The sequence below is a fragment of the Mycetomoellerius zeteki genome, unplaced genomic scaffold, assembly GCF_001594055.1.
Source record: "Mycetomoellerius zeteki isolate Tzet28-1 unplaced genomic scaffold, Tzet1.0 scaffold99, whole genome shotgun sequence".
Taxonomy (NCBI): Eukaryota; Metazoa; Arthropoda; class Insecta; order Hymenoptera; family Formicidae; genus Mycetomoellerius; species Mycetomoellerius zeteki.
This window is the reverse complement of record NW_017258032.1, coordinates 339,417-366,677: the sequence shown is the minus strand read 5'-3', so window position 1 is coordinate 366,677 and position 27,261 is coordinate 339,417. Positions and strand designations below refer to the sequence as shown.

At 34.6% G+C, this 27,261-nt stretch overlaps 1 protein-coding gene across 3 annotated transcripts; it reads left to right on the top strand.

Moving 5' to 3' along the window:
• Window positions 1-3,022: 3,022 nt before the first annotated feature.
• LOC108731053 (protein abrupt) lies at window positions 3,023-20,404 on the top strand. 3 transcript variants are annotated; one of them, XM_018461109.1, is made up of 9 exons: window positions 3,031-3,517; window positions 4,694-4,888; window positions 4,971-5,225; window positions 5,330-5,465; window positions 5,621-5,692; window positions 17,173-17,354; window positions 17,722-17,941; window positions 18,082-18,196; window positions 18,660-20,404. In XM_018461109.1, coding segments are annotated over exons 1-9 (1,365 nt in total). In that variant the 5' UTR covers window positions 3,031-3,328; the 3' UTR covers window positions 18,661-20,404. The 3 variants fall into 3 exon arrangements, with proteins under 3 accessions (XP_018316609.1, XP_018316611.1, XP_018316610.1); XM_018461108.1 differs by having other exon boundaries at window positions 3,032-3,517; window positions 18,654-20,404; XM_018461107.1 differs by lacking the exons at window positions 17,173-17,354; window positions 17,722-17,941; window positions 18,082-18,196; window positions 18,660-20,404 and adding an exon at window positions 7,033-8,303 and having other exon boundaries at window positions 3,023-3,517.
• Window positions 20,405-27,261: the final 6,857 nt, after the last annotated feature.

The window sequence follows — 27,261 nt, the reverse complement described above, 5'->3', positions numbered from 1 at the left end:
AACGTCAAAATGACAAACTTTGCTACCTGGGTGAATGCAGCCAATTACTTATGACTACGTATGCTTACGTAATGTAAAATGAGCTTAATGTTTTAAGATATTAATACAGCACATTTGTGATTGATTTACATATGTATGTGACATCTTAAGACTATACCCAAATAGAATAACAAGTCATTATGATGTCAAAATGACTCTAAAATGATCATTAAAAGTCATTTTTTAATTAGTCATTTTCTTTTAATGTCATTTTGACAATATCGTGACTTGTTCTGCTAATTGAATATTTATGGATAGTTTTCAAATTAAAAGTCTGTTCGCGTTACTTGAAATCCCTCAAAATTTTTGAACTTAAAATAAGACAGATACATATTTGGGCGTCGAAAAGAGAGAAAGCGAAGATGCTGAGTGCAAAAAGTACAAACAACGCGTTTGTACGAACAAACCTTAAGAATCGATTATAGGTCTGTTCTTTTTAACTAAAGTTCTTGCATGGTTCATCTTCCTTCCTTTTTTCTCTACGTTGCAGCGTTGGAAAGAAAAAGAGAAAAGATGAACCCCGTGCAAGAAGTTCAGCTAAAACGACGGACCTCTCTTATGAATACCGGTTTTAGATGCTCATTCTTTCTCTCTCTTCTCCCCTCCTCTTTCCCCCCTCCTCTCATATTTCCTCTACATTGTCTTTATTCAACATATTATGTGACAAAACATCAGTCACACATATCTTCGTTCTTCAAATTAATATACAATTTAACATGTAAGTCTACGATTCAAAATTTTGTGATTTAAAATATATTGTCTTTATATATATGACTTTGTCTTATGTATAAATGAAAGTGGAAGAGTGCAAAAAGTAGTAAAAGAAAAAATAACGTTGTATAAATTTAAATCGGTTAATTTAGCCGATAGAAAGATAGTTTTAAATATAATGTGTTGACCTAAAAGTGCCTAATTTTAGACATGAAAATGTAAAGTAAATGAAGCGAAAATACGAACGATATTTCACGCCAAGTATCAACTTTCACAGTAATCACAGTCGCGGTTCTCTTTCGGCTATGACTTCACATCGAGCGTACTCGAGTATAAATGGTTCTTAATTGTATTTTCGAGCAAAATTTTCATTAGATTTTGTTGTGGGATTGTTGAATTATTACAGCTTTTTTGAGAAAAATGATTAAGTTAAAATCATTATACATAAAACTTGATTGTATTTTATTATTAATTTTAATTTTCACAGCTAGTTGCATAGCTCTTTTTCGCTAACTTCACATTAAACAGTCAGTACACTCGAATAAACTGATGGCTCTTGTGTTAGATTTTTTCCAGTATTTCTGCCTTTTTGGAAAAAGTTATTAAATTATTACAATTATTACGGTACAACTCGATTGCATATTTATACAACAATTCAATTTAAATTCATACTTCGTTTTAGATTTCATAAATCTTTTTCTTCTTAGGTATAAAAATAAGGTACACACATATATATACATATATATATATGTTTGCCGAGATGTTAATATTACGATTTATTATAACAATATAATCTTTAATGTAATTTCAACTATTTTATCATTCGATTAAATACCTACTAATAATGATTTTATGACTTAATAACGATAATTTTAGAAATTATTTTACTTGATACTTTCGCGAAATATTTCAAACGTGTGTTGATGTTTATTCTAAACAAATTTCATTTTAAAATATATATATTTTATATATTATATATCCTTAACGAAAAAGACGCCATTCTTCTTTCTTTCAACGACCGAAACGCTTTTTTTTCTTTTATTTCCTGATCATTGTCCTCAAATAAGTATTTCTCGCCGATATATGTATTTGCGTTGCATCAATCATAATATCCGATAACGAGTTGTTGTTTCCGCAATGTGGCGGCCATATTTCCCCGTCGCACGCATACCTATGAGCGAGCATTTGTAATTACGCAACACGCATGCACGTGTGTATTCGCAACGGGATCGAAGCAGCATTGTATTGCATGTAGCTTATTATTTCCGAAAATTCGATACCCGTTTCGTCTTCGCCGTCAGTTTCGACAGCCGACGCGAGAGCGCGCGTCGTCGATGGCGCATGCGCTATACAGCTCGAACGTCTACCTACGACGTCTAGGAACAATTCGTTCTGAATGTGACGTAACTTGCCGCCCATGAATTTGAAACGAGTATCGATGTCGATTTGATCTTCTGTGTAAATTCAGTTTTTAATGTGTGATAAAAAATCATTTTTTCCTGCCAAGTTTCATTTTTGTGTATAAATATAAATATTACTTATGTGTGTAAACAACATCAAAATTTATTTCTCACCGGAATTGTAACCTTCGTTTTGCATTTTCTAATAAAATAGATACGCGATGCATTCAAAAACAATTCGCCTCTAAACATATTTTTTCGTCCAAGAGAATTAGCCGTTTGTCCCGCAAAAAAATAATAAGTGTAGTAAGCCTTTAAAAATTAATTAATCACAGTTGAATGTCAGAAGAATAATCGACTGATTGGTCAATTTCTTAAGGTTCAAGGCTTGCTACTCTTATTGTGTGTTTGCGAGGTTAAGAATTAGAGAATTTAAGAATGATTACATGCAATGTTCTAGATGAATCATGTCCCACGCTTGCAATTTTCAAACTTCTGCACTCTTCGTGACATATAAATGACGCAAGAACGTTTTAGTACTATGTAAACTAATAAAAAATATTTATTTTAGCAAACTAAAATCTTAACTAAATCTTCCGAGAATTTTATAAGTTTGTTTATTGTTTTGCATTGAAAATGACCCGATCGGTGTCGAAACGTTTGCATGTATGTAAGAAAGTTTATTAAATATTCTTTATGTTATAACTGGCTCATAGCCCATTCTTTTTACTACTGATTTATTCTGATTGAGCCATATAGATAATTTATTTATTTTAGATTGATTAAAATTAATCAAATTTGATAAAATAGAGATTTCACGCGAAAATAAATTCGAGACGATTTTTTACAAACGTCTGTCAGTGGAAGATTCGATTGTGAGAATAGCGATGACGGTATTGACGAGTACTAAATCGCGCCGTTCACTCGCGCTTTTCGCGAGGCGCGACCACCGTTCGCCGCCTAGAGAATTTTTCTGCCCGATGGCTGGCAACCTGGGATATCGATTGTCATTATTTATATCGTACGTTTCCTCTTCAGTCATCGATTCACTTTTTACATTTTACATTTTTACAGTAATGAGAGAGTTAAGTTTTTCCTACGGGCGTATGGTACTTTAAGTTAGCCCCCACATGTGTGATCATAGGTGTTGTTGAAGGGGAGTCGAGTGTGTGAAGAGAATGACGGATAGCCAGCAGCAGTTTTGCTTGCGGTGGAATAACTTTCAGGCGAACATCACGAGCCAGTTCGAGGCGCTGCGAGATGACGAGGACTTCGTCGACGTTACCTTCGCGTGCGACGGCAGGCGACTCCAGGCGCACAAGGTCGTCCTTTCCGCGTGCAGCCCTTACTTCAAGGAGTTGTTCAAGGTTAGAAAACCATTTTCTTCCCGCTCCCCACCTTAGACGTATCCCGTCCCTCGTCCCCCTCCCCTTCCCCCTGCTCCCTTCATCCTCTCCCTCGCTCTCCCCTGGCAACTCTTCGCCCCTTTCCGCCTCCTCGCTTATTCCCTGTTCACCCAATGAGCGCGCGCGCGCGCGCACATGCTATGGGTGCGTGTAGGTGTGCGTGCGTTTGCGTGGATATGCACACACAACATGCATTTCCTTCGTTTCATCTCGCGATGAATAATTTCAAAATTACACAATACCTATTTACGCGACGACCTCTCACGCGTCTTATCTTTTTCGTCGAGCCTCTGGCTCATTTCGAAACGAGGCGTACTCGTGCGCGTGGTTACGTCACGACATGCATTTACTTTTCGCCCTCCGCCCGCGTCCCTCCCTGTCCTCCCCCTGTCCTCTCCCCCTAATTGCCCCAGCCTTTCGTGACCGCGCCGAACAAAATTTATAATTGCTGCCCGGCAATTAACGCGCCGGCCAGGCAAAGCTGGCAGAGGGAGTCGATAAACGACCGATGGCTCCGCCGCATACGTTTGTTCAATGAACGGTGTTCGCGCTCTCTTGGAGATGAAATTATGCAACCGTAATCTGCTCTCTTATCTCTAATATATATGTATATTTTTTTTTCACAAAAGAGATATGATTGAGTGCAATTACCTAAATGATATGATATTACAATATTGGATTGAAATTGTAAGGGAGGAGATAATGGATTATAGAGAATTTTAAAGATTTTTTGCGTTTTTTCTCATGTGATAATACATCTAATTGAGAATTAATATGGAAAACTGAAAATGTAAAATTAAATTATTAACTCAACAATGCTAGCATTTTTTCGAGAGATTATCTATAGTAGTATAGTCACTTATGCAAAACGGTGAATACAGTTAATTTAATCAAACTGATCATTATGTAATATGTACTTGATAAAATTTTAAGAAAACAAATTTAATTATGATATAATATCTCTCTCTCTCTCTCTAACTGATATTTTTTTTAAGAAAACAAAATTAATCATGATAACTTTTTTCATAATTTTTTCATTTTGTTAATTTTTTTGCTCTCTTTTGATAAATACTATATAACATGTTTGAGATTATTTTATAGCATATGATTAATAATTTCATGGGATTTATTTTGCAGACCAATCCCTGCAAGCATCCGATAATTTTTATGCGGGATGTTGAATTCGAACATTTACAATCACTATTGGAATTTATGTATGCTGGAGAGGTAAATATCTCGCAGGCAGAGTTACCTACGTTTCTACGTACTGCTGAATCTCTTCAAATTCGTGGCCTCACCGACTCCCAAAGCAATCAGCACAACAACGAAAAGGTATGTTTTATACGAGTTTGCACATACACGGTATTTGTGTCACGCCCGTATGTACTATAATGCACTATTTTTAAATTTGTAGCATTTGAACACAAATAACATCCATGCATCAAATGGCCGTGATCTGATCTCGCCAAGCTTTGACGATGAACGCAGTAAAACTCCACCACCTTCAAGCCCTCCACCACTAAAAAGGCTGTGTAAAAGAAGTGATTCACCTCCAGTTTCTAGTCCAGCACCCACTGTGCCGCCTTGTGCTACCATTGCACCACGTTCGCGCCCACTTATCGAGCCTCAAGTTCAGCTCGATTGTTATAAAGATCTCGATATCGTTGAGGTATTTTACACTATACATTTACATATTTTTGATACGTTTCGTGTATATACACAGAGATTTTTTCAAAGATATGTTTACAATATTAATATGCACTCTATTTTCAGCCAAAAATAGAATTACCTGAATATGGCAGTGATGACGATTGCTCACCTAAACAGGAAGCTAATGCATTACCCAGTGGATTTCTCAGCTTGGATAGTGGTATGGAAGTGTTACCATCTTATCCATCATCTTATCAAGGTAATTACAAGTTATTTTATTGAAAATTAAAAGTTATTTTGTAAAAATATTTTGTAAAATCAATAAATGAATTGTTTAAATATATATTTTAATCTTTTTTTTATTACTTATTTGTTGAAAATGTCAAATCACTAAAATTTATATATCTATTTTAGGAAACCAGAACGTAGAAGGAGGAATGCCAGGTCCATCACATGGGAGTACAGAATTGAATCAAGAACAGCAAGGTGAGTCAAAATTTATTATTTTTTGGTAGTGCGAGCACCATTACAAACAGCAACAACCTAGCCATTACATCACAAATGTCAAATGTGAGTAGAAACAAGGAAGCAGAAAGGAATCTTGATGGTTTGAAATGGTAAGCTCGTGTGTAGCTCGGTAGGTCTTGGTAGGTGGTAGGAGACATTTGACACTCGGAGGCTGTAACAGGCCTGAGTCCACAGAGTGCAGTTTGCAGTTAAGCAGCTGTGTTGTATGAACGTTACCGAAATAGCCCGGAAACTTGAATCATTAACAATTAAGTCCTGCGTGTACATATTCAAAAACAACCCCATCCCATTATGCTTTATAATCTTTTGTTTTCCTGCTTCACGTATATTAATGCATACATATATACATACACTAGATTGCCCTGGTAAAATGTTTAGCTCATTCATATAGAAAGAATAATTGCTTATTAAAAAGTTAACACTCAGACAATACTATCAACAAAGACTTATAATCATTTGCTTTTTTGATTACTAATTATAAATGCTATATTTACATGTGACAAGTTTTTAAATTGGCTTGTACATATTGCTTCGAATCGAATTAATGTAATATGATGAAATGATATGATTAGTGTTATATATTTTTTGCATTATAATTACATTAAAATCGAGTTGTTGAATAAAATAAATGAAAGTGTAATATCTGGGATTTGTATCTGTAATTTCTCTATAATGTACATCTTATATTGATATTTGTGTTTTCCATTCACATAAAATTATTTTGGATTGCCATCTTCTTTTTTGCTTATAAAATCAAATATTATAATTAATCAAAATTTGCATTTATTCATCGAGTGATTTACAACTAAAACTCATGCTACCACATATCAAAATAAATTACGAATCTGTGTCTACATGTCTGTAACAATGTTTAATCTTCTGTTTAAAAACATTATGTGTATACGTAATAGAAAAAAATTTAAGATGTACAGTAAACATGCTAAAACAAGATTTTCACTAATTTACTGATTCTCATTATTCATCGATTCATGCTTACCATTGTTTTCAAACTATATGTTTTTTCTTACTGCATTACCATTGTTTTGTCTGCCAAACATATTTGACTCATCGCATCCTTGCAAGTGATACTCTTGCGGGGGGATCCTTTTTGTACTGTACCGTGCAGGCAGCAAAAATTGGGTAGCGCTAAATAGGGTTGTTTGCTGGTTGTTGCTGTCCTGTGGTGGGTGGTATCATTCTGATATTATACGTGGTGTGACAAGGCGTGGTGCTATGCTGTGGTAACGTGCAATGCTGTGGGCTGCTACCGGTTAGAGCAAGTTGTGTGTGTGTTGCAGCTGACCTGCGTAAACTGCACTCGCTGGACCCACGCCCCTGTCCTGTGTGCAACCGCATGTACAGTAACTTGTCCAACCTGCGGCAGCACATGCGCCTCATCCACAACCCTCAGAGTGTCACTTGCCCTCTATGTAACAAGCCATTCAAGACCAAGCTGTACCTGAAGCGTCACCTGGTCAGTTTCCACGAACTCAGTGTGGCAGACAGGCAACGTCAGGAAGAGATCTACCAACATCAAGTTAAGGTTCAGGTCCAGGGACAGGGACAGGGACAAACGCAGGTTCAGGGAGGAGCTCAAGCTCAGACCCAAACACAAGTTCAGGCTCAAACACAAGCTCAGATTCAAGCTCAGACTCAGGTGGATAATAAGGTGCTTTTAGCGGCTCCTGCACCACCTACTCGGGGTACTACCGAGGAAGGTGGGGCTAGCGGTGGTGGAAACACCACAGAACCAAAGCTCAGATCGTATCAGGCACAAGCTGGCGATAATGCTTATCCGGTAGAAGTAACGCAGATTGGTGATTCAAAGCATTTTGCTAGTGGGATGTTGCAATTCGATGCTACGTATCACTAATGTGTGTACAGGATTTATTTATTTTTTAATCTATCGCGCCCAGTATCATTTTGTGATATAGTAACGAATCGAGTTTATCTTTATTGTTTAGTGAACTTGTGATTCAATAGGAAACGTATCTTCGTAGTTGACCGACAAGTAGATAGAAATAACGTTACGACACAAGGCTGATTCCGTATTTAATAATCAGGTCCTGCGCTCAAGTGCGCAGATGTATAACTTATAATTTTTAATCTTTTCAAATGCGTATGCAATTCTTGTCGCACGAACACGAGTGGAGGACAAGATGTCAAATCCGATTGACGGTCGCGTACTTCATTGTTTTCGTCCGTAATAAGACGCCTACATAGATCATTCGAATGATCATTCATACGAAGGTCGACAGTGTATATAGGTTTGGGAGACTAGTTTACATATAAAAGTCCCGTGCCTATTCATCGTAAAGATGAACGCTGATGAGGGAGAGAACGACTAAAATGCCGATGGTGGAGCAGCCATCCCACCTCGTACTGATAATTCTGCAGCCGGATACTTGTTGTTTTATTTAATGCTATACAGTGTTATACAGACTACAGATATTTACTACAATATTATATTCTTACAGAGGATTATATTTACTTTATTATTGCAACGCAATGTGCAATGACATAGCTCGTACATGATATATTTTTCACATGCATACATTGCAATATACAGCCAATTGACAGCTCAACAGAGTAATAATATTTATTATTAACAGAGTTATCAACAAACCGTGATCGCAATAATGCAGCAGATTGAATTTAACAATATATAATAAGAAGGCAATGTCTCTGCTGGTTTCTTGTTTTTAAATGTGGAAGGCTTGTCTTTCAAGTACTTCTACCTCAATGATATATATATTTATGGAAATAGTATAAGGATGCTCATTTTATTTTTTATTCTCGTAGACAGATTTATACATATAGAGGGATTGTAATATACTCTCATGATATATTTACGTAATAAATATATCTAAGTTATATTTTTGAATTTGTATTTAATTTTTTATTTACTTTAATCGGGAAACGATTTTTAAAAATATTTTAAATATTAAAATACAGTATTTATGTATCAAGAAATATTTTGCACCAGCAAACTTTATGCATGTAGCAATAACTTTGTAAGACAGATACTATATATATTTTACAGGAAGGAAAAGGTTTTTTTTTGGAAATAGTGTTACAGATTTTATAAGATTTTTTTTTAAGATTTAGTATTAATATGCATTTGTTGTAATTTCAATATATGTATATATCTTTATTTCTGGGATGATTTCAGTAATCATCCGTTTCTGCCTCTTATTTTGCACGTAACTTGCTTCTATTATTTTTTAACAGGGGATATTCAGTTTCAGCTTTCTATAAAAGTAAACCAGCATAGATATCTGCCATACAATTCCATAGCCATAGTACCACACAGTACAACTCAGGATCTTTTATATTATATTTTACAGATGACAATAGTTCCATAAGTACGATTTATAATAACGATTCTAGGAAATGGAGCACAGAGTATGTTCCCTAGAATCGTAACTTTTTAAGTCGTACCATTCATATGACAGGCTCCTTACCTCACATACAATCAAATTACTAAACAGATGCAGCTATATATTATTATAATATATTTACATACAACAACTTAACAATAGTACTGGGACGTTGCAACGACTGCAACTAACACAGATTGCCGATATTATACAAACGGTTTTTATTATCTGTTATTACATTGGTAAGTGATTGCAATGTTTTTTTACAAGTTAAACATACTACGAATATACATTCAAGATTTTTGTTTACGATATAAATGGATGCCCAGCACAACTGACAATTAGTACCGAAATAAGATTAGATTATAAATGTTGCATATCATATTATAATATTGTTATACATTTGCCAAGCAGTGTTACATTCATCAACTCTCAGGCTTCGGATCATATACAGATTTCATTTCGCTTTTTTCAATACTGAATAGTGCTTCTTTTAATATATAATATATATAATATATAATATTACATTATATGTAATCTATATACAATTACACAGATAAAAATTCAGCTATTAATTTGTATAATACAATATTTTGTAGAACAAGAGAGAAAGACAGATATTTTTCCTCTGTTATTTGATGAAATATCACATTTCTCGTTCTACTATTAGCTCGTTTTAAGCTAACAGTAAATAATCTACGATAGATATTTACAAGAGTATTATTTATATTATTAAATTGTTTTTAGTATTTGCTTTTAATCATTTTGGTATCCATTCGATCCTTTGCCTGAGATCCATATACTGTGTATATCAGAGTGATGTGTTACAGAATGTCACATAATAGTAAGCATCATTTGACAGGCCGGACTTCGCTGGGCATTAAAACCGGTTATCTAGCTAATATCACAATACAATTTCGAACACTCACTGTTATAATTGCGATTATATTACGAATTCAAATGGTGTGCAAACATTCCGAAGCACGGAACAGCAAAGAAGACAACAGAGAACAGAAAACGAGAAAGGTAAAAAAAAAAGAAAGAGAGAAAACAAAAAAAAGAAATGGAACGATGATATTATCGATTGAACGAGCACACTTACAGCTAATAGAAAAAAAAACTCGCAAAGAATTTTGCATAGTATTTTTTGGGTCTAACAATGCAATTTACCGTATATTAAATGAAAAGGGATATTGGCGACATATATATACATATGCCGTGAGAAGTATCTCTTAGTGATGAAATACGAACAGTACTTGCCATTTTTCCAAAAGAACTCGATGAGTAGGTACAGCAAGCTCACTGAAAAAAAGTATCTTTTGTCTGCGATAATAAGTTTTAACTTTATCCTACTGCGATTTAGCATTTGTATCATGCGTTGTTACGATTATTATTGCTATTACAATAACTACTACCGCTATCAATATCAATACCACCATTACTACTACTATTACTACTACTATAACTATTACTACTACTATTACTACTGTCCTACTACGATTACTATTATTATCACCGTTAATCCAAAACTTTGGACGCATGTATATTGTCTCGAGAATGCTTTATGTTCAAAAAAAACTTATATCAGTTTCCTGCGACGTGCGTTACGACGTGCGTTGCTTTTCACGGTCATGAAAACCATTATCTTTTAGCGCATTTAATTATGTGTTGTATATATGTAAATTATTATGTAATTTGTATGCGCGACACAAAAAAAAGGTAACTCGTGTATTCGATCGCTAGCTGTTACTAATATAGATGTAGCTGTAAGGAATATTACTTTGAGGGAAGATGGTAGAAGGTTTCTCTTTTAAACGATGAACATCTTTCTATTTTGTGTTAGCGAAACGTATTTGATCGCAACAAATTGATTTATATTATTATTTACTCAGTAATTCAAAATGAAAAATTTTATTCTAGTCATAAAAACGCGACACTTTGCATTCAATGAAATTTATATTATTTGGAATTGTGGTTATCAGTATTAATATGTTAGAATATCTAAATTGAAAGAGAGAGATTAATAGTATTAAAATACTTTGAGAAAATATTTTTTGGGGAAGTATTCGTTTCGTATTATACCTTGTTTGAGAAAATATTTTTTTCAAAAATATATATATAATGGACTGTTATTTTTAAGATTATACGTTTTTAATATATTTTCTAGATATATTTTCAATTAATATATATGTTACAGTTTAAGAAACAAGTCCAGTGTGCAAGAATATATGGTACTTAATGTTTTTAATTATCATCTTGTTACGATTATTATCATATGGCAAAATTGTATTATTAATTTTAAAAATAAATTTTTAATCCCCTATATTGATATATGGTATTAGCATAAATTCTTAGGTAGAATTTATGCGTGAGCGTAGTAATACTACTTTTAAGGTAAAACTATTGACCTATTGAGGAAAAAAAATTGAAGAGAAGGTTAAAATTGTGGTAATATCATAAATACAAAAAAAAAAAATACGTCATGATGTCTTCGTTCGAATGAGAAACCGCATTTTTTAACGCAATATAATCTACATAATTTTTTATCTAAATTCTGTTCCCGATCGTCATGTCGATCCTTTACGAGTGTACTTTTTCAAAAATATATAAGCTTAAGAAATAGAGTTAGATTTGAGAGTACGCTCGAGAGACAAAAATGCGAAATTTTCGATGTAAATAGCGGCAATTTTTCCAATATGACCGTATCGAGGAATATTTCGCTTCTAAAGTAGTCACACACGCTAATATTTAAGTATGATATTTATTCGAATCATGGCGTATCCGAAGTAAGTTATTCTCTAAGTAAAAAGGTAGGTCAATAGCGTCTCGTGCTATCCCATGTATAATTATATAATTATAATTATAACGGCAATTGCATTGCAAAAATATACATACGACTGATTTTCGATGAGTGCGAGTGTGAGTGCGCGGTATGTACTGAATTAAAACGTATAAGAAAAATGAAAGAGGAAAGAAGTGAAGTACAGTAGCTTGTACTTGGCGGAATTTCTGAACAGATAATTGATGAGAAAATTCGTATCGGCTTCCTCTTTGCCACGCGTGAAAGAAAAAAGAATATCGCGTATGCGAGAAACCTATCGAGGTTCTCAATAGAAACTCCAAGATCGTACACAAAAAGAAAGTTGAATTCACCTTAGATTTATGGAAGAGTAAATTCTTCCTGTTTGCATAGATTTTTTAAAATATAATAGGATGAGATTTCTCGATTACTAGGCATTTCATTTTTTAAATTTAGGTAGACTTTTTATTAAGTCTGATTGAAGTCTGAATGATAAGTATTTGAATAGCTATTGGCAAAAGTCGTTATCTCTACTTGAAATTTTTTTGGTAAGCGAAAAAATGTATAATTGTATAATTTATCTCATTCAGGCTACCAATAAGATCTTTTTCTGAATAATTAAGAAAAATTCAATTTTTTAATTATGTATTAAAGATAATAGAATGCACTTGGTTAGTTTAGCAGGAGAAAGGATTTTAGCTAATTTTGAAAGTATCTGCCATTTTTATTAAATGTAACTGATGGATATAATTACATTTGCAACAGTAGGGATTTGAGGATTTAGTTTCCTTTCTCCCTACAGCAATAGAGATTTAACTTCTTTTACAATTAAATTTACTTTTCTCCCTTAATTTTATGGGATTTGAAATTGTTTCAGCACATTTTAAAACATTCAATTCGTAACTAAAGGGTTATGGAGGAATCCAGAAGTTTCATATCTAATTTATTTATATTTTTGAATATAACTGCTTTTGCATATCGGCTATATTTATTTAAGTAGCATGAACGTTTAACAACTAAGAATAAATACAACTCTTGCTAGTTCCTATCGGGACACTCATTAGGTGAAACAATTTTATAGTGACAAAACTGATAGAATAAAAAAAAATCGATGAAGTGCTCTTTTTAGGCTGATCGTGTGGGTTCTACGAAAGTGACTTATTATTGGCTTAATGTAAACGCGACGGAAGTTGGCGGAAGAAAGTGCAAATTCTCCGATTTACGCTTTAAGATATAGATCTTCTTCTTGTTTTCAATAAGCAATTATCTGGACAGAATGAGCTCTGCATCAAAAAAAGAACGCGAATTCATAATACGATATTTACCGAGAGATGTATATTTTACTTTCGGCTAAAGTTCCCGCTAAATATTTTCTTCGTAAGAATTTGATACGCCACGATAATAATTTATTTATGATAACTATGCAATACTGCGTTATATTTAACTGACTAGCAGTCGGTGATGGGCGCAAAGTGATTTGACTGTATTTGGATACATGTGCAGACGTTATGAATTTGAATATGTTTTTATTGTGAAACATTTTAGATATTTTTGCAAATTGTAGCTACTGTCGTAAAAGAAACTGATAACGAGAGAATATATTAGACAATATGTAACTTTTACTTCCAATAATATGATAAATAATTTTGATCAATTTTTATGTATTGATTACATAAATGTGCTGATAGCAACATAACTTTCAGATGTAATCTGTATATTTTTCTATGCTATATTTTTCTAATATTTCTTTTATTTTACACGATTTATTAGAAACATTTAGAAGTAGTTACATGTACAAAAATGCATTCATGCGCATGTATCCGAGGCCCAACACTACAAGTAGCTTAAGCATCGTTGAGCTTGCATCAAGTACGCTTGCAATTTACTGCACATACGCTGCACTTAATTTATCGGAGATTATCTGGAGCAAGACTTGAACCTTTGTGCATAGATATGTGTCGCGAACACGATTTAATTCATCTTTTGCACTATTATTGCAAAGCGCAACGAGCGAAGAGTCTTGTGACTGTTGTGATTACTGAACGAATGATGAAGTTGTATAGAGGGTACCTCCATATTCCGTTATTCGTCAGAAATAGCTTTTATGTTATTCTTTAAGTTTATCTTATCACGAGATCACAAAGGAAAATTTTAAGGTGGATCTTTAGAAGAGTTAGTGCAAATCGTGATATTTGCGAAGATGGATAGTATTATATGTTGCCGTCCATTTTTTAATATGATAGAGTGATTTAATTTATTTTGACTTTCACTGATGTTAAAAAATTTACGGGATATTTTAACATATGTGTACCGATCCAACGCGATTCATTGTTAATTTCAATTTTTACAGATGTAGCTTTAAAAAAATCTATCATTTTGTGTTGCGTAAATCGAAAAATTTATATTACGACGTATAATTTTTTATTTCCATGTGAATTAATAGAATGAATAATTAATTTAATTCTAAACTAAAACGATTTTAAAATATTTGAATCGATATTTTGTCTTCAAAAAAGCACGTATTGATTACATCGTTAACTTAGTTGTCTCAATCCCATTTGTTGTTTGATTATTCGCGACAGAAAATGTAATTTTGTTTCATATTATTCTAAAAATCTATTTCAAAAAGAAAAAAATGCACAAATGGTTACCTCGAAGAAAGCTTGCGAAGGATCGCGCGGCATTGTTGAGTCGCATCACGTATAAACCCTATACATGTATACAACGTGCGTTAATTTCGCTAGCGACAGGTGCATCAAGTAGCCATAGATTTGTAATCAAGTGTGCTTTCCACCTCGTCCCCGCGTTTTTGCGACACGCAGACAACATGAGAATCTCAATGTTTTATCGCAATGTCCCCCGTTGCTCGATTGACGTGGGTCTCTCGCAGTTGTCGCAAAATACGATACTAAGCATAATCCTACTATAATAGCGATGTTCCTATCTTACGTTCGTGTTTTTGTACGTGTTTCGATCGCGAAAAGAAAAAAAGGAGATTATCCCGCGAACCTTCTCGGCTACGAAAAACAAGTTCTCGTTGAATAATCGCGAGACTTTCTGTCTGGTTTAGCGCAATATCCCATCGTAGCGACTCGTTCTGTACCCAAAATTTTGTCAAACGATAATATTTGAATAAAGTAATTCACATTTGTACGGAATATGCATTGCGTTATTTTTACGAGATTGCGTAGAAAAGAAAGATGAAACACATTATACTGAATCAACCTTGAACCATACACATACACTGAAAAAAAGATTTACTAAATGTTCATAAATGTTGGTTTGAATAGTACTAACTGAACATTTACTTACATTAAATAAATATTTACTAAATTAAAAAAAATGATACTTAAATCAAATAAATGATTTTTATACCAAATAAATATATATTTACGTTCAGTAAATATTTAGTTAGTATTATTAAAAAAAATATTCATTAAAAGTTAATAAATTTTTTTAAATATAACTACACAATATATATATATATATAGTATATATCTTTATATTTTTTCTAAATATACAGCATAAATACACGAGTAAACATACATTAGAAATGTCGGAATATTCGCCGACATAAATGGACAAGTTCGAAATAGTACAACTACGTTAAGATGCAACAACGACGATGTCCGGAGAAAATGATATTCTAGAATATCCTAGCTCTGAGAGAGCGAGAGAGAAAAACTTCAATTTAGGAGATTCGAGTTGCAGGCATCACCTCAAGATATTGCGATATCGTAATTGTCTGACAATCGGGGATTCAAATTTAAACCGTGGATCTCCGATCTTAGCAGCGAGATCGGCGAGAAACGAGAGAAGATGTTAAGGGAGAGAGAGGAAAGAAATAAAAAGAGAAAGAAAAAAAGATGAATAGAGGAGGCGGAGGTGTTGGTGGAAGATGGACGCAGATGGACAGAGGAATTAATCTAGATTGGTCGGCTGGTGTGTTGCAGCCACCGGTTTCAATACGGAGGCAGTGGGACCATCGCCATTGGCATCGATAATGATATCGAGTGTTACCGGCGCCGTGGAGCCGGTCTGTACCTGGGATACCCCGCGGCCTTGCCCGCGCTGTGGCCGCTTCTACAGCAACAACAGTAATCTACGGAGACATCTCAGATCAGCCCATGCGACCGCCCCCGACCTCCTCGAGCTGACATCGCTACAACGGAAAACCCTGGTATTGCCGCCGCAGCTGATCTCCGACATCCCTCCCTCCTTCGTTGGAGGACCGTAGCAGTTGTCGAATTGATAGATCGATCAGGTTGAGACGTTCTGACATTGGAGGTCTTCACCAGAGGATACCGTTGTTACAACGACGACATTCTTGAGACATTGATATTTGTAATGTTAAACGGACTTAGTGAACCGACGAGTTCTCTCAACGCCGAAGATATGATCGTCAGGGCATTATTGCCAGATATTGGTGCACACACAATATATAACTATCAATATACTACATTTTTGATGTGAAATTAATGTTTAATAGAGAATTAATGAAAAGGTTGTCTCTTCTTAATTGAAAATACAAAATATTGCAAAAATGAGCAATGAAACTATTGTAAGATTTTCTTTTCGACAGTTACTAGGTTGCGTGGACTCTATGAAAATTTGATGAAAGTTTGTGATATTTTATTTTAATTCTTTTTTTTACGTACCTTCTCACTTTACCTGCGCAATGATTAATTTATCGATTAAGAGATTGTTGCAGTGACGATATTCAATAACCACAGTATCTTATGAACGTGTTACTTTAAAGCGGCGAAAGTTCAGTGAAAGTAATTTATTTTGTCTGCAGAAACATTCCTGTGACTCTTTGAAGTGTCATATAATTATTAAGTTATATTTTTAGGAATGCTATATCATACAATTTGAAATATTTTGCTGAATTTAATAAGTTAAAAAGATACACTGTCATAAAAGAAATAGACATCCTTTTACATAAAAAAAATAAAGACTTCTCGGAGAACATTTGTTTTTTAACTTTCTCTCTCTTTCTCTCTCTCTCTCTCTCTCTTTTCTTATCCGTACATTATATATCACTCACAGAAAAGATAGCTTTTCTGAATATTTTTTTCATAAACGGTAAGTGTAATATTGTTTTTTCTAAAACAGCAATTATCGAGTTTGACGTTTGGTGTGCGTCGCAGAAATAACTACATGTAATAAGTAGGTCCAGCATTCTTTCCACGAGGTTTACGACGATACTCGAAAATCACGAAATTAAACACAGGTCCTTTCGCAATTGATGATTACAGCACGAAGAGTACGTCGTGGTAGACCGCGGCTCGGAACCAGAGGTGGCAAACACTCGTCGCCGTCCGTTCACAGAAACTCACCCTCCAGGAGTGACTGGCTTGGACCTTTAGACATGAGAACTACCCCGCCAGCCGCGATGCCTGCCTTCCGTGGATTCGAGGAGTCTTCATCGGATGGCGTGGTCAGTACTGTAAATCTGATACACTCGTAAATATCATTTAACAGCAACATAATATTATAATTTCACACTCAACAATACAAATATAATATAACACTTGCTATACGTAACAGTTACATTGTTGAATGTGAAATTATAATATTGATTGAAATTACAATATTATGTTATATTGTTAGTGTTTACTGGTAACTGCATTGCGTTATATAAATACACGCCCATACGCATTTGATAAAGCAATATTTTTGACGTTTTTGTTGGTTTAAGTGCCTTCATGTACCTTTTTTTCCATTTTTTAAAATGTGACTAATGTGATAGTAATGTTATACCATGACCTTATAGAATGTTAATGCTCTTCTCATGTTTCTTGTAGGTCCACTTAGGTGAGGGTATAGCTGTATGCGAGGAACAACTAAGGGCCGTCAAGTGGAGTGACTATCGCAAGTTGACGCGTGGATTAGCCGCAATATTATTCAGCCCGACGGAGCTGGCGACATGCTCTGTTACCGGTCAACGTTGGAGCCGTGCCGGCACGGCTACTGAACGTCCTGTGAAACCTGCCCTTGACAAGGCTAAGGTTCAAGCTATTATATGTAAGTGCGCGATGAAATAAGAAAGCATATGTCAAAGAACATGTCAGAAAATTTTTTTTTCTGAGCGCGCATCAACACACAGTTCTATAAACCTTTCTTTCCAAGCATCGACTTTAGTTTACTTATCTATGCTGTTGTAGCTTACGTAACGTCAAGGTTTCCGTCAGTAGACGTTAGCAGCGTGAAACAGGTTTTGGCGTACAAGTGCAAAGAGAACTCCACCGCCCTCAAGATGAAGTCTATACGATACATATGGTAAGTCTCGACGATTCTTTTACCACCGTTCTCATAAGCAGGATTTTCTATGGCTACGTTTACACCGCGGCTTATACTCTAAATTTGACTTGAATTATTTAGGTCCTTTGCTAGGAACACTTGATAGGTGACCTGGTTCCTCGTTCTTTAGCGTAACTTTGATGTAAAGTCGCACACTACCTGATCTATAAAGGTTGGCATCAAATTGTTAATTATCAAACTGTTAACTGTCAAACTATCAACATAATCTCGGATTTTCGATTAAAAAAGAAGAGTTAAAATCACGACGCTGAGACCACGAAAATACTTCAGGTCGATGTAAATGGACTGATGGCTGGATCTATCTTGGGTTACAATATAGGTCAGGTCACACATAAGTCTATGGATGTAAACGAGATATATGTGGCCATATGTAAAAAAGGTCCCATCTTCGTATTCCTTTCGTATCTAATTGCAGCGATAGACAGGACACAGACACGTCACCGCGGGGTGAGTCCGAGGACAAGTGAGAGGGGGTCCAGGGTGCGTGTAGGGTGCAGCCCGCCCCTCAGTTTCGTAGCGTCCTCCCGCACCCTACATCCGATATGGTCCACTCGTCGCAGCGCTCCCGGGTCCAGCGAGGCCATGGCGATCATTGTAACAATAATAGCAACAAACAGTGCGTCGATGGACGTTTACGGCACAACCACGAAGAAGGGTACAGAGGCAACTCGTCTCTCACGTCATCCACGCAGGCAGGTCTTGAAAAGTTGATGCCTCTGCACACGCTTCACGGCGTATTTCATTCCACCCTACGAACGGCGACGGCTTCATATATTTAATTGTTGGTTTAGCCAGCTCGATCGAAATCTAATCTTAGAAGGGTAGAAAAAGAAGCGTATTACGTAATATTACAGATCGTTTTGCTATACGGTCTAAACGACATTAAATATTCAACGTTCATTAACTTTCTTTATCTCTTTTTTTTTTGCCGTGAACATTTCCAGATTTTCATGGCAGGAACGATCGATTTTTTCTCGCACGTTCTAAAAAGAAAGAGATTAACATGCTTATAAATAGAAAAGATACACTGGAAACGCGGTTTGTGAAGCACAAGCACGGTAGATAAATATATTGAATAGAATGTTTGACAAGCTCGCGTAAAATAGTAGAAATGCGTTGTTTTGAAAGTAGGAAAGTTAATAAGGGTGGAAATGAGTAATTGTTCGATTATATTGCAGCAAGATTAATCGTATTATATGGGATCTTAAATTGGTACTCCGAATATACACGAGTATACAGAGTATATCATTTTTGGAAGCTGCTGGTTGCTTCGTAGTGATTAAAATTATTCATATTTACAAATCGCGGCTAACAGCTTTAAAAAATTTGATATACTTGAGTAGAATAAAAAAAAAACATCAATATCGGGCTTACTTAGGATATATGTATATACATTCAAATGTCCGTATCGCGAATTTATCGGAACGAAACGTTATCCCTACCGTGAACTTTTTCCTCAGTTTCTATTTTCATTTTAATGACGACAACGTCATGGCGTGCTATGCTTTTTACTCGTCTTTTTTGCACTTTTTAACGTGAACATTTGTAAAATGGAAATAGTGAAAGGGCAGCGCAAGAGGAGAAACATTCATTTCATGGGCATTCATCTGGTTCGCAATACGGACATCTGATTGTAAATGAAGAATTTAAAAAGAAAAACGAGTTAACGAGTTAACGAGTTAACGAGACGCGATGAAGGATTATTACATGGCTGCGTTCTTGTCAGAGAAAAAAATCGTCCCTTCGTGTGTGTGCGCGCGTTTCTCTTGTTAACAGGTAAGTCTATCTGGTACGCAATACGTTTCTTTTCTGTGCAATAATGTGAATCCTTCATGCGACACGTAAAAAAAAAAAGGAGAGAAGGAAGAGTACAGCTGTAAGGGCGAATTACGGAATGCAGCACGAAGGGGCGGTTCTATGCAAGAGCATATGTATATTAGGAAGATTTATTTGGTTTTGGCTGTGAGCTGCGACCACATGCGAAGGAGGAGATCCGTGTGGCTCTAATGAAAGAGAACGCACCCTTCCAGAGTGAAGGCGGGTGATAAATAGTGAGAAGGCAATATTATAAAGAAAAAAAAGAATAAGAAATGTTATTAAAAAATAGCATGGTCGGACGGACCAGTCCGATCCTACCGGGATACAAGGGTAGACTTTCACATAGAGTACGCCTAATATATAAAGATATAGTATAAATGTATAAATACAAAATAATATAAATATATTATAAATATATTATAGTAATATATATATTACTATATTTAATATATATATTATTAACAAAATAAATGAACTTATATATTATTTGTTGGGAGAGCATATTACATATATTACACATATTTAATATATTTAGGATATTTATTTGTTGATTTGGTGATATATATATATATATATACACATACATACATATAATATATATGATTTTTATAAAGGTGGCTCGCGCGCGGTATGGAGAGGCCGGCCTATAAAAGCGTTTCAAAAAAAAAGAAAAAAATCACAGCGAAGAAAATGGGTGCATGCAGATTTTATCGACGATATGTATATGATATGAAATAATTGAAGTGTTCTTGCACGATTGCAGCTTTCGTCGATCTAGGCCCCTATTCTTGAAAGGAAACGTATACGAAAAACTAGGGAAATACTATAGTGTACGTAACGTATACTATAGAATATTCCCAAGTTTTTCGTATACGTTTCTTTTCAAGAATAGAAGTTTAAATCGTTACACTTATATTGAAACAATTTGATAACAAGTGTGATCGTGCAACATATTTGTCTTCTAAAGCACAGAGGTTTTAACGATTTTTTCTTAACTAGCAGAACAATTTACATGCGATTGCAATTTATCAATTTACGAAATTAGCTGACTGATTAAGCCCGGTTCAGATTGTTTGCTTTCGTCATTAACAACGAAAGTAAGAGAATGCGCTTTTAGGATAATCACACGAAAAGTAATAGCAACGAGAGAAAAAACTTAATTATCGAGTTTAATAATTAACTGTTATTTCAGCGCGTTCGATTAAATTTCTTATATAATGGATGGTATTAAAAATTTCATTAAAAAAAGGGATTAAACGTAGTATGGTACTGTGATTTGTTACTACTCGTTTAACGATAACTAATCGAACAGCCTAAGATAAGAGCAGTCCTTTTATCGCTGGCCTAATGTTACTTATAATTTAAGAGGTCCAAAATATCGATACTGCTTTCTCTTTTATCGTTAAGTCTATTAGAGAAATTATATTTTGTTTATATAATTTAATTTTTTCCTTATTTAATCATATACAGAGGTTAGTACACGGAAAGAGTATTTAATTTAACATAATTAATGTATTTTTTAATTTAGATGTGAGAGAAAGGAAATATCATTCGGGGTGAAGCACTGAATCGGCCTTAATTACGATACTCACTACAGTCTATTGCAGAAACGCGCTCGAAGTGACGGCGCGTGTGTATACATACATGTATTCATGCATATACATCGCATAACATACTCGCCATATCTATATATACACTCAGTCACGCAGCACTCTCGTATTTGCGAATTTGCGCATTGACGAGACATTGGAATGAACGAACTACTTTCTTGTTTTTTGGATTAAAAAAATATACATTTTTTCGCGTGAAAGAAAAAATTTATAAAGGACTTTTTGATGTGCGAATTAATTAAGGAATGAAATGATACTTTTCAAGCTGATGATTACTAAGAATAAATTTCGTTGATTAATCATTGAATCATTTTGAAATTTATTTAAGAAATATTATATTGATTGCTATTATTATGTGTGATACACACCGCCTTGATAACGAGAAACGCCACGATTAAAATAAATACCGAAACAGTAGGAATGTGGGGAAAGACACGCATCTATTATCCTAATTAATGTACTTTACTTCATACCGTTTAATGAAGTTTGATATCACTTTAGCGATGATGCTGTTTACTCTGTAGTAATACGTTTCGTTTCGCTAACTGGAACTTCCATTAATTTTTTTTTTTTCTTTTCATAAAGTGCAATTTTTTTTTTGTTGATTTTGCGGTAATTTTCGCGGATTTGCATCTTTTCATGCTTACACGTGTGTTACATACAGAGCATGCGAAGGCCACAGTAGAAGTATATCGTAGCGTTTTGACTCTTCGATCGTTCACGTAGTCATCCCAGCGTAGACAAACGAGCTTGTAAATAGTCACCGAATGTTATACGATTACAAAATAACGAACTAATGACGACAGTGAAACACGTCGCGGGGAGGGGTATCTCCCGCGAAGTGGAACCCCTCGTTACCAAGCGCCTACGACTATACGATTAGCATATTGTTCTGAACAGAGAATGGACCTCGCGTGCAAGTCGTTGAATTAGAATATCGTAATCTCGTCTTTGAAACACGAATTACAGTTAAGCGAGACAAATTCTCCCTCATATGAGATGCGGAATCTTGGCCAAAAGAAGACAACGGAGAATCTTCGGTAAATCGTAAAAGAAGATAAGTGCCAACGCGAGAACGTACGAAATTTCAGAGTCCACTTCTCTTTTCGGATCACGGGAGAGTAGCGTGTGCATATTTACCTGTGTACTAAGCATACCCGTAAATAAAACCTAATTTCCAACGAAGAATATTAAAGGAACGGGATCGTTACAACATTTACGCGTATAGATAGTTCGCGGAGTAGGTTTAAAAACAAAAAGGGTATCGAACGATGGAGTTAAATGAGCGAGAGAAAGAGAGCGAGCGAGAGAGAATGAGCGACAGTTGTGAAAATGGAAAAAGGGTGGAAGGGAAGATTGAGGATTTTGACTGGACAAGTAACATACTCCATGCCTTATAATAATAGGTAATAAAGTACGCGTAAGCATAAATAGATCTATTTAACTAGCGAGTTAAGAATTAGGGAGATCGCATTGTGTGTTCTCTCTTTCTAGCGCACTTGGCGATGGGAACTAAATCGTTAAGATGAAACAGAGAACAATTTTTATTCGTCGCAATAACGTACAGCAGATAAAAAGCAGAGCTTTGTGTGATTAATAAATTTTTCAGCGGCGTCTTGAATTCCCAGCGCTCCGTGCATGCTTTGTAAATGACAAGTGAATGCTAATCGAAGTATTTGAGCGAACAAAAGTGCACGATGATCGAAACAAACGAGATTCTCTTAAATTATATTACTATATATATTCCATGTATAGAGTAGGCGTCATTGATGCCTTCCGGCTTGAAATTTATAATTTTCTCCGATCGTACACATCATATCTATATACACTGTTAAAAAAAAAAAAGAAATTTACTTCCGTTACGGAAGCAAATTTCTTTTTTTTTTTAACAATGAATAGATATGTGCATCGGAGGAAATTATAAATTCAATCCGGAAGGCACCAATGACGCCTACTGTACACATCCATATTTATTGCACTTTCATAAGTGCTAATTGCGGGCAACAAACGTATAATAATTTAATAGCGATAAAATGAATAAAAGATACAGGAATACAGAAATTGAAAATGAAAAATGTCGAAAATTATTGGCGTCACTTGTTTCATTCGTTGTGCGCTTTCGTTTCTTTCAATTGTAGTTAGGGAAAGTGATGCCGCTAAGTCGAACGATGCTGCGTGATTTGGTGTAGTTTTTAATTGCTTTACTACGGGCCGAGACGAAGTAATCGCTGAGGGGGGTCAAGTTAGAATGCACATCGTAGTTTGTGGCTTGTATGCTTTGAATAATTATTTTGGAATCCCGTTTCAACTAAATTATTTCTCAGTCATTTACATTTGAATATTCGATATTATATTTCTTCTTCATATAAACTGGATTTAGTATGAGTGGTATTAGTATTTCCAATTAAATGTGAAAATTTCTACGCCGCAATAATGCTCCTTGTATTACTTAAGAAACGTCGTTGCAAATGTTTCTCGATTACGATCGACGTTGCATTTTTGTCGAATTAGTAACGAAATTTAGAAATCAGCGACAAACGTCACTAGCTGGTATTATGATTTCTCCTACATACACGCGCAACATCAATTACGAGCAATTTGTCCAAAGATAATCGCATCTCTTATGGTTACCATGTAATAGCCCAGACAACATTACGTCCAAAATGCGGATATAAGACATCTTATGTCTGCATTTTGGATGTAATGTTGTCTGGGAGAACACACCGAGCGCTTTATCTCGTAGGTAACGCGTAGTCCCTAAAAGCTGTGAAAACGATAGCGACGAAATCGATCGTTAATATTTATTTAGATGCGCGATTCATAATAGACGGTAAGTCATCCTGGAGATGGATGTTTTCTTTTTGTCGAACCTTAGTTGTTGAATATTAACTCTAATTGATATGATTTACTTACAGAGTGTAAAAAAGATTGGCAGACCTTGCATTATGATAACAATTTGTATTTATACAAATCCTTTGTAATATTCATTTGAACATTGTAAATTTTTGCGCATGTTTTTATATTATTTATGTATTTATATATCAGTTATTATATATGAATACAGAAAGATAAGAATTAATTGGTAAAATTTTTAAATAGATATGTATTTTGTAAGGTCTAATCAGAATCTTTTTACACTATTTAGGATTGAAATCCTTGTCTATAGACTATTTCATACTCATAGCATTGGCGAACAAGTTTCTGGGAATTCTTTGAGAAACTACGACACAACAGTAATGTCATTATTGAAAGTTTTCTTTTATAGAATCAGGAATTTATCGGGAAAGTTTGCGCGATTTGAACAGTTTCTAAAGAGACATTTTCACAGAAACTATTCGCTAGGAAAAATAGCGTCACGTGGTAATACTTTTAATTTGTAGTAAGTATCCATTTTGTTCGTCGATTTGATTTAATACATCAACAGAATTTCTAATTGCGAAAATCACAAAATAATTATGAATTATTTACAAGAATGATATATCTAGCGAAATCTTGACTTTTAAATCGTTTTAATACTCTTCGATGCTTGAAAGAATCCCTGGAAAAACATGACAAAGGTCACTTTTAACGATCGTTTAAAAAGCTAATACGAAAGAACTATTCATCTGACGGATTACGTGATACATATTCCATTTTCAACGCTTTTTCAGGGATTACTCTAGTTAGATAAGTGGTGAAAGGTGAAAATGCAATTTATATGCATTATAATTCTTAGAGTAACGGTAGATTGCGATGAAAAATATACCGCTGAGCGGCTAGTGAAACATATTTATGCAATAATAGAGTAATAAGTAGAGAAGTGCATAAGAGAATATTCACGCGCGAATGTCTCGAAAGAGTTATTCTGACAGCGATCGAAAATCGTGATCCACGTGACGCGAAGCTTTCCTTAAAATCGTTAGCAATATCGTCGAGGGAACTTCGAAGATCGAGATTGGGAGAGGTGGGCTCGATCTTCGAGCAATATTCTCGCGATTGTGATACGCTATAATAATCGTCAGATATCTTAATCCGTTAGCGCGGTTTATTATTCTGATTTGTTGTGTCATTTCGAACTTCTGTGTTATTTTTAATAAATCCATGGATTATTTTGTTTCTACGCCTATCTTTATTTCTGCTCGATCCCGGATTTTTTCGATTCCTTTGATTTTTTAATTTTTTTTAACTTTCGTAATTTGTTTTACAAAAACAAAGTAGCTAAAATAAGTGCTATCTCTCAATTTCGCTACCATATTTCCATGATAAATTTTTCTTTTAATTAATATACTCGTAAACATATATATTTAATTTACATTTAATTTCTCACGATTTCCATTACTTAGTTCAAAGATTACCGCGACACGCAGCTTGGTTCGTTCTGAGAAAGGCGTCACCTTCAAGTCAATGCACGAAACAGCAGCAATAAGCGATATTGTTAATTAACTAGATATAGCGTTTGTCGAAAAGCGCCAAGAAAGTGATTCAAGACAAACGTTAGACATTGCGTTTGCCGATCGGGCGCCAGCGATTCGACAAACTCGCAGAGACGGGAACTTTGATGCCGATTTTTATGATTGCTACGTGCGCGAAGATTTTTAAAGCAATATCGAAAGCAGATTCGAAGGTGGAATATAAGAACAACGAGGTAAATGTTATGGGTGTTAATATTATACATCTACAAAACGATGCTTCTCGTAATACAAGTTATCGTGAAAAAGGATAATATGGAAAATGGTAGATATATTATTAAGATATACCTTTCAAGACATAATCGAGGAAAATTTGTCCTTAATGAAAATTCACATCTGTTAGTTATAATTCTTTTATTTTTAATATAAAAAAGTTTATGTAACTATTGAATAAAATGAAAATTAATTGAATTGAGTTAATCTAATATGAATAATCTGAGCTAATATGAAGCTTAGAAGATTGTAGTTAAATAAAGTTAATTAGAGAAAAGTTTTATTGTTTCATTATTGTTACGTTTAATTTAATAAAGACATTTTAATTTAATTTCTAGTGCTCCATTGAATAATCTTACGACGAATTTTCGTTAAAGATAATCGAAAGTAAATTTCGTGAAGGAAAACGTCTCGTTAAACGAGAATATATGTAAACGGTTATCTTCGATAAGTTTTACTCTCGTACAGAAACAAATGGATCATCAAAGTGTTCTGATAAAGTTCGCCCGGCGCTCTAACGGCATTAAATAATAATACCGTAATTGTGATAAAAATAGTTAATTAGTAGGTAAACATTACATATACGATGTAACGATCGTCGACGCGATTACAACGACGATCCACGACGGTAGATAAGAGGCAGATTATTGCGAGTAAAATAAATGCATACAGGGATGATAAAGATATTACATAAGGGATAAAAATCATTATTGCGTATAATCGATAATAAGCGATCAGATAGTTTATAACAGACCCGTAGAGACCAGTGATAGGTAGAGAAGTATGTATAACATATTAACGAATATCGGACTACCACTGCGATGTAAACAAGTAAACGATGTACTTATTATATACATTAGTCAATGTTCAATGTTGAGATATTTATCTGAAATAAAATACATATACGTTGTTTACACCATATTGTCTACGTAAA

Coding starts and splice junctions, on each gene's coding strand:
- LOC108731053 (XM_018461107.1), top strand. CDS start 3,329: ATGACGGATAGCCAGCAGCAGTTTTGCTTGCGGTGGAATAACTTTCAG. Junction 5,226..5,329: donor AAGATCTCGATATCGTTGAG/GTATTTTACACT, acceptor CTCTATTTTCAG/CCAAAAATAGAATTACCTGA. Junction 5,693..7,032: donor ATTGAATCAAGAACAGCAAG/GTGAGTCAAAAT, acceptor TGTGTGTTGCAG/CTGACCTGCGTAAACTGCAC.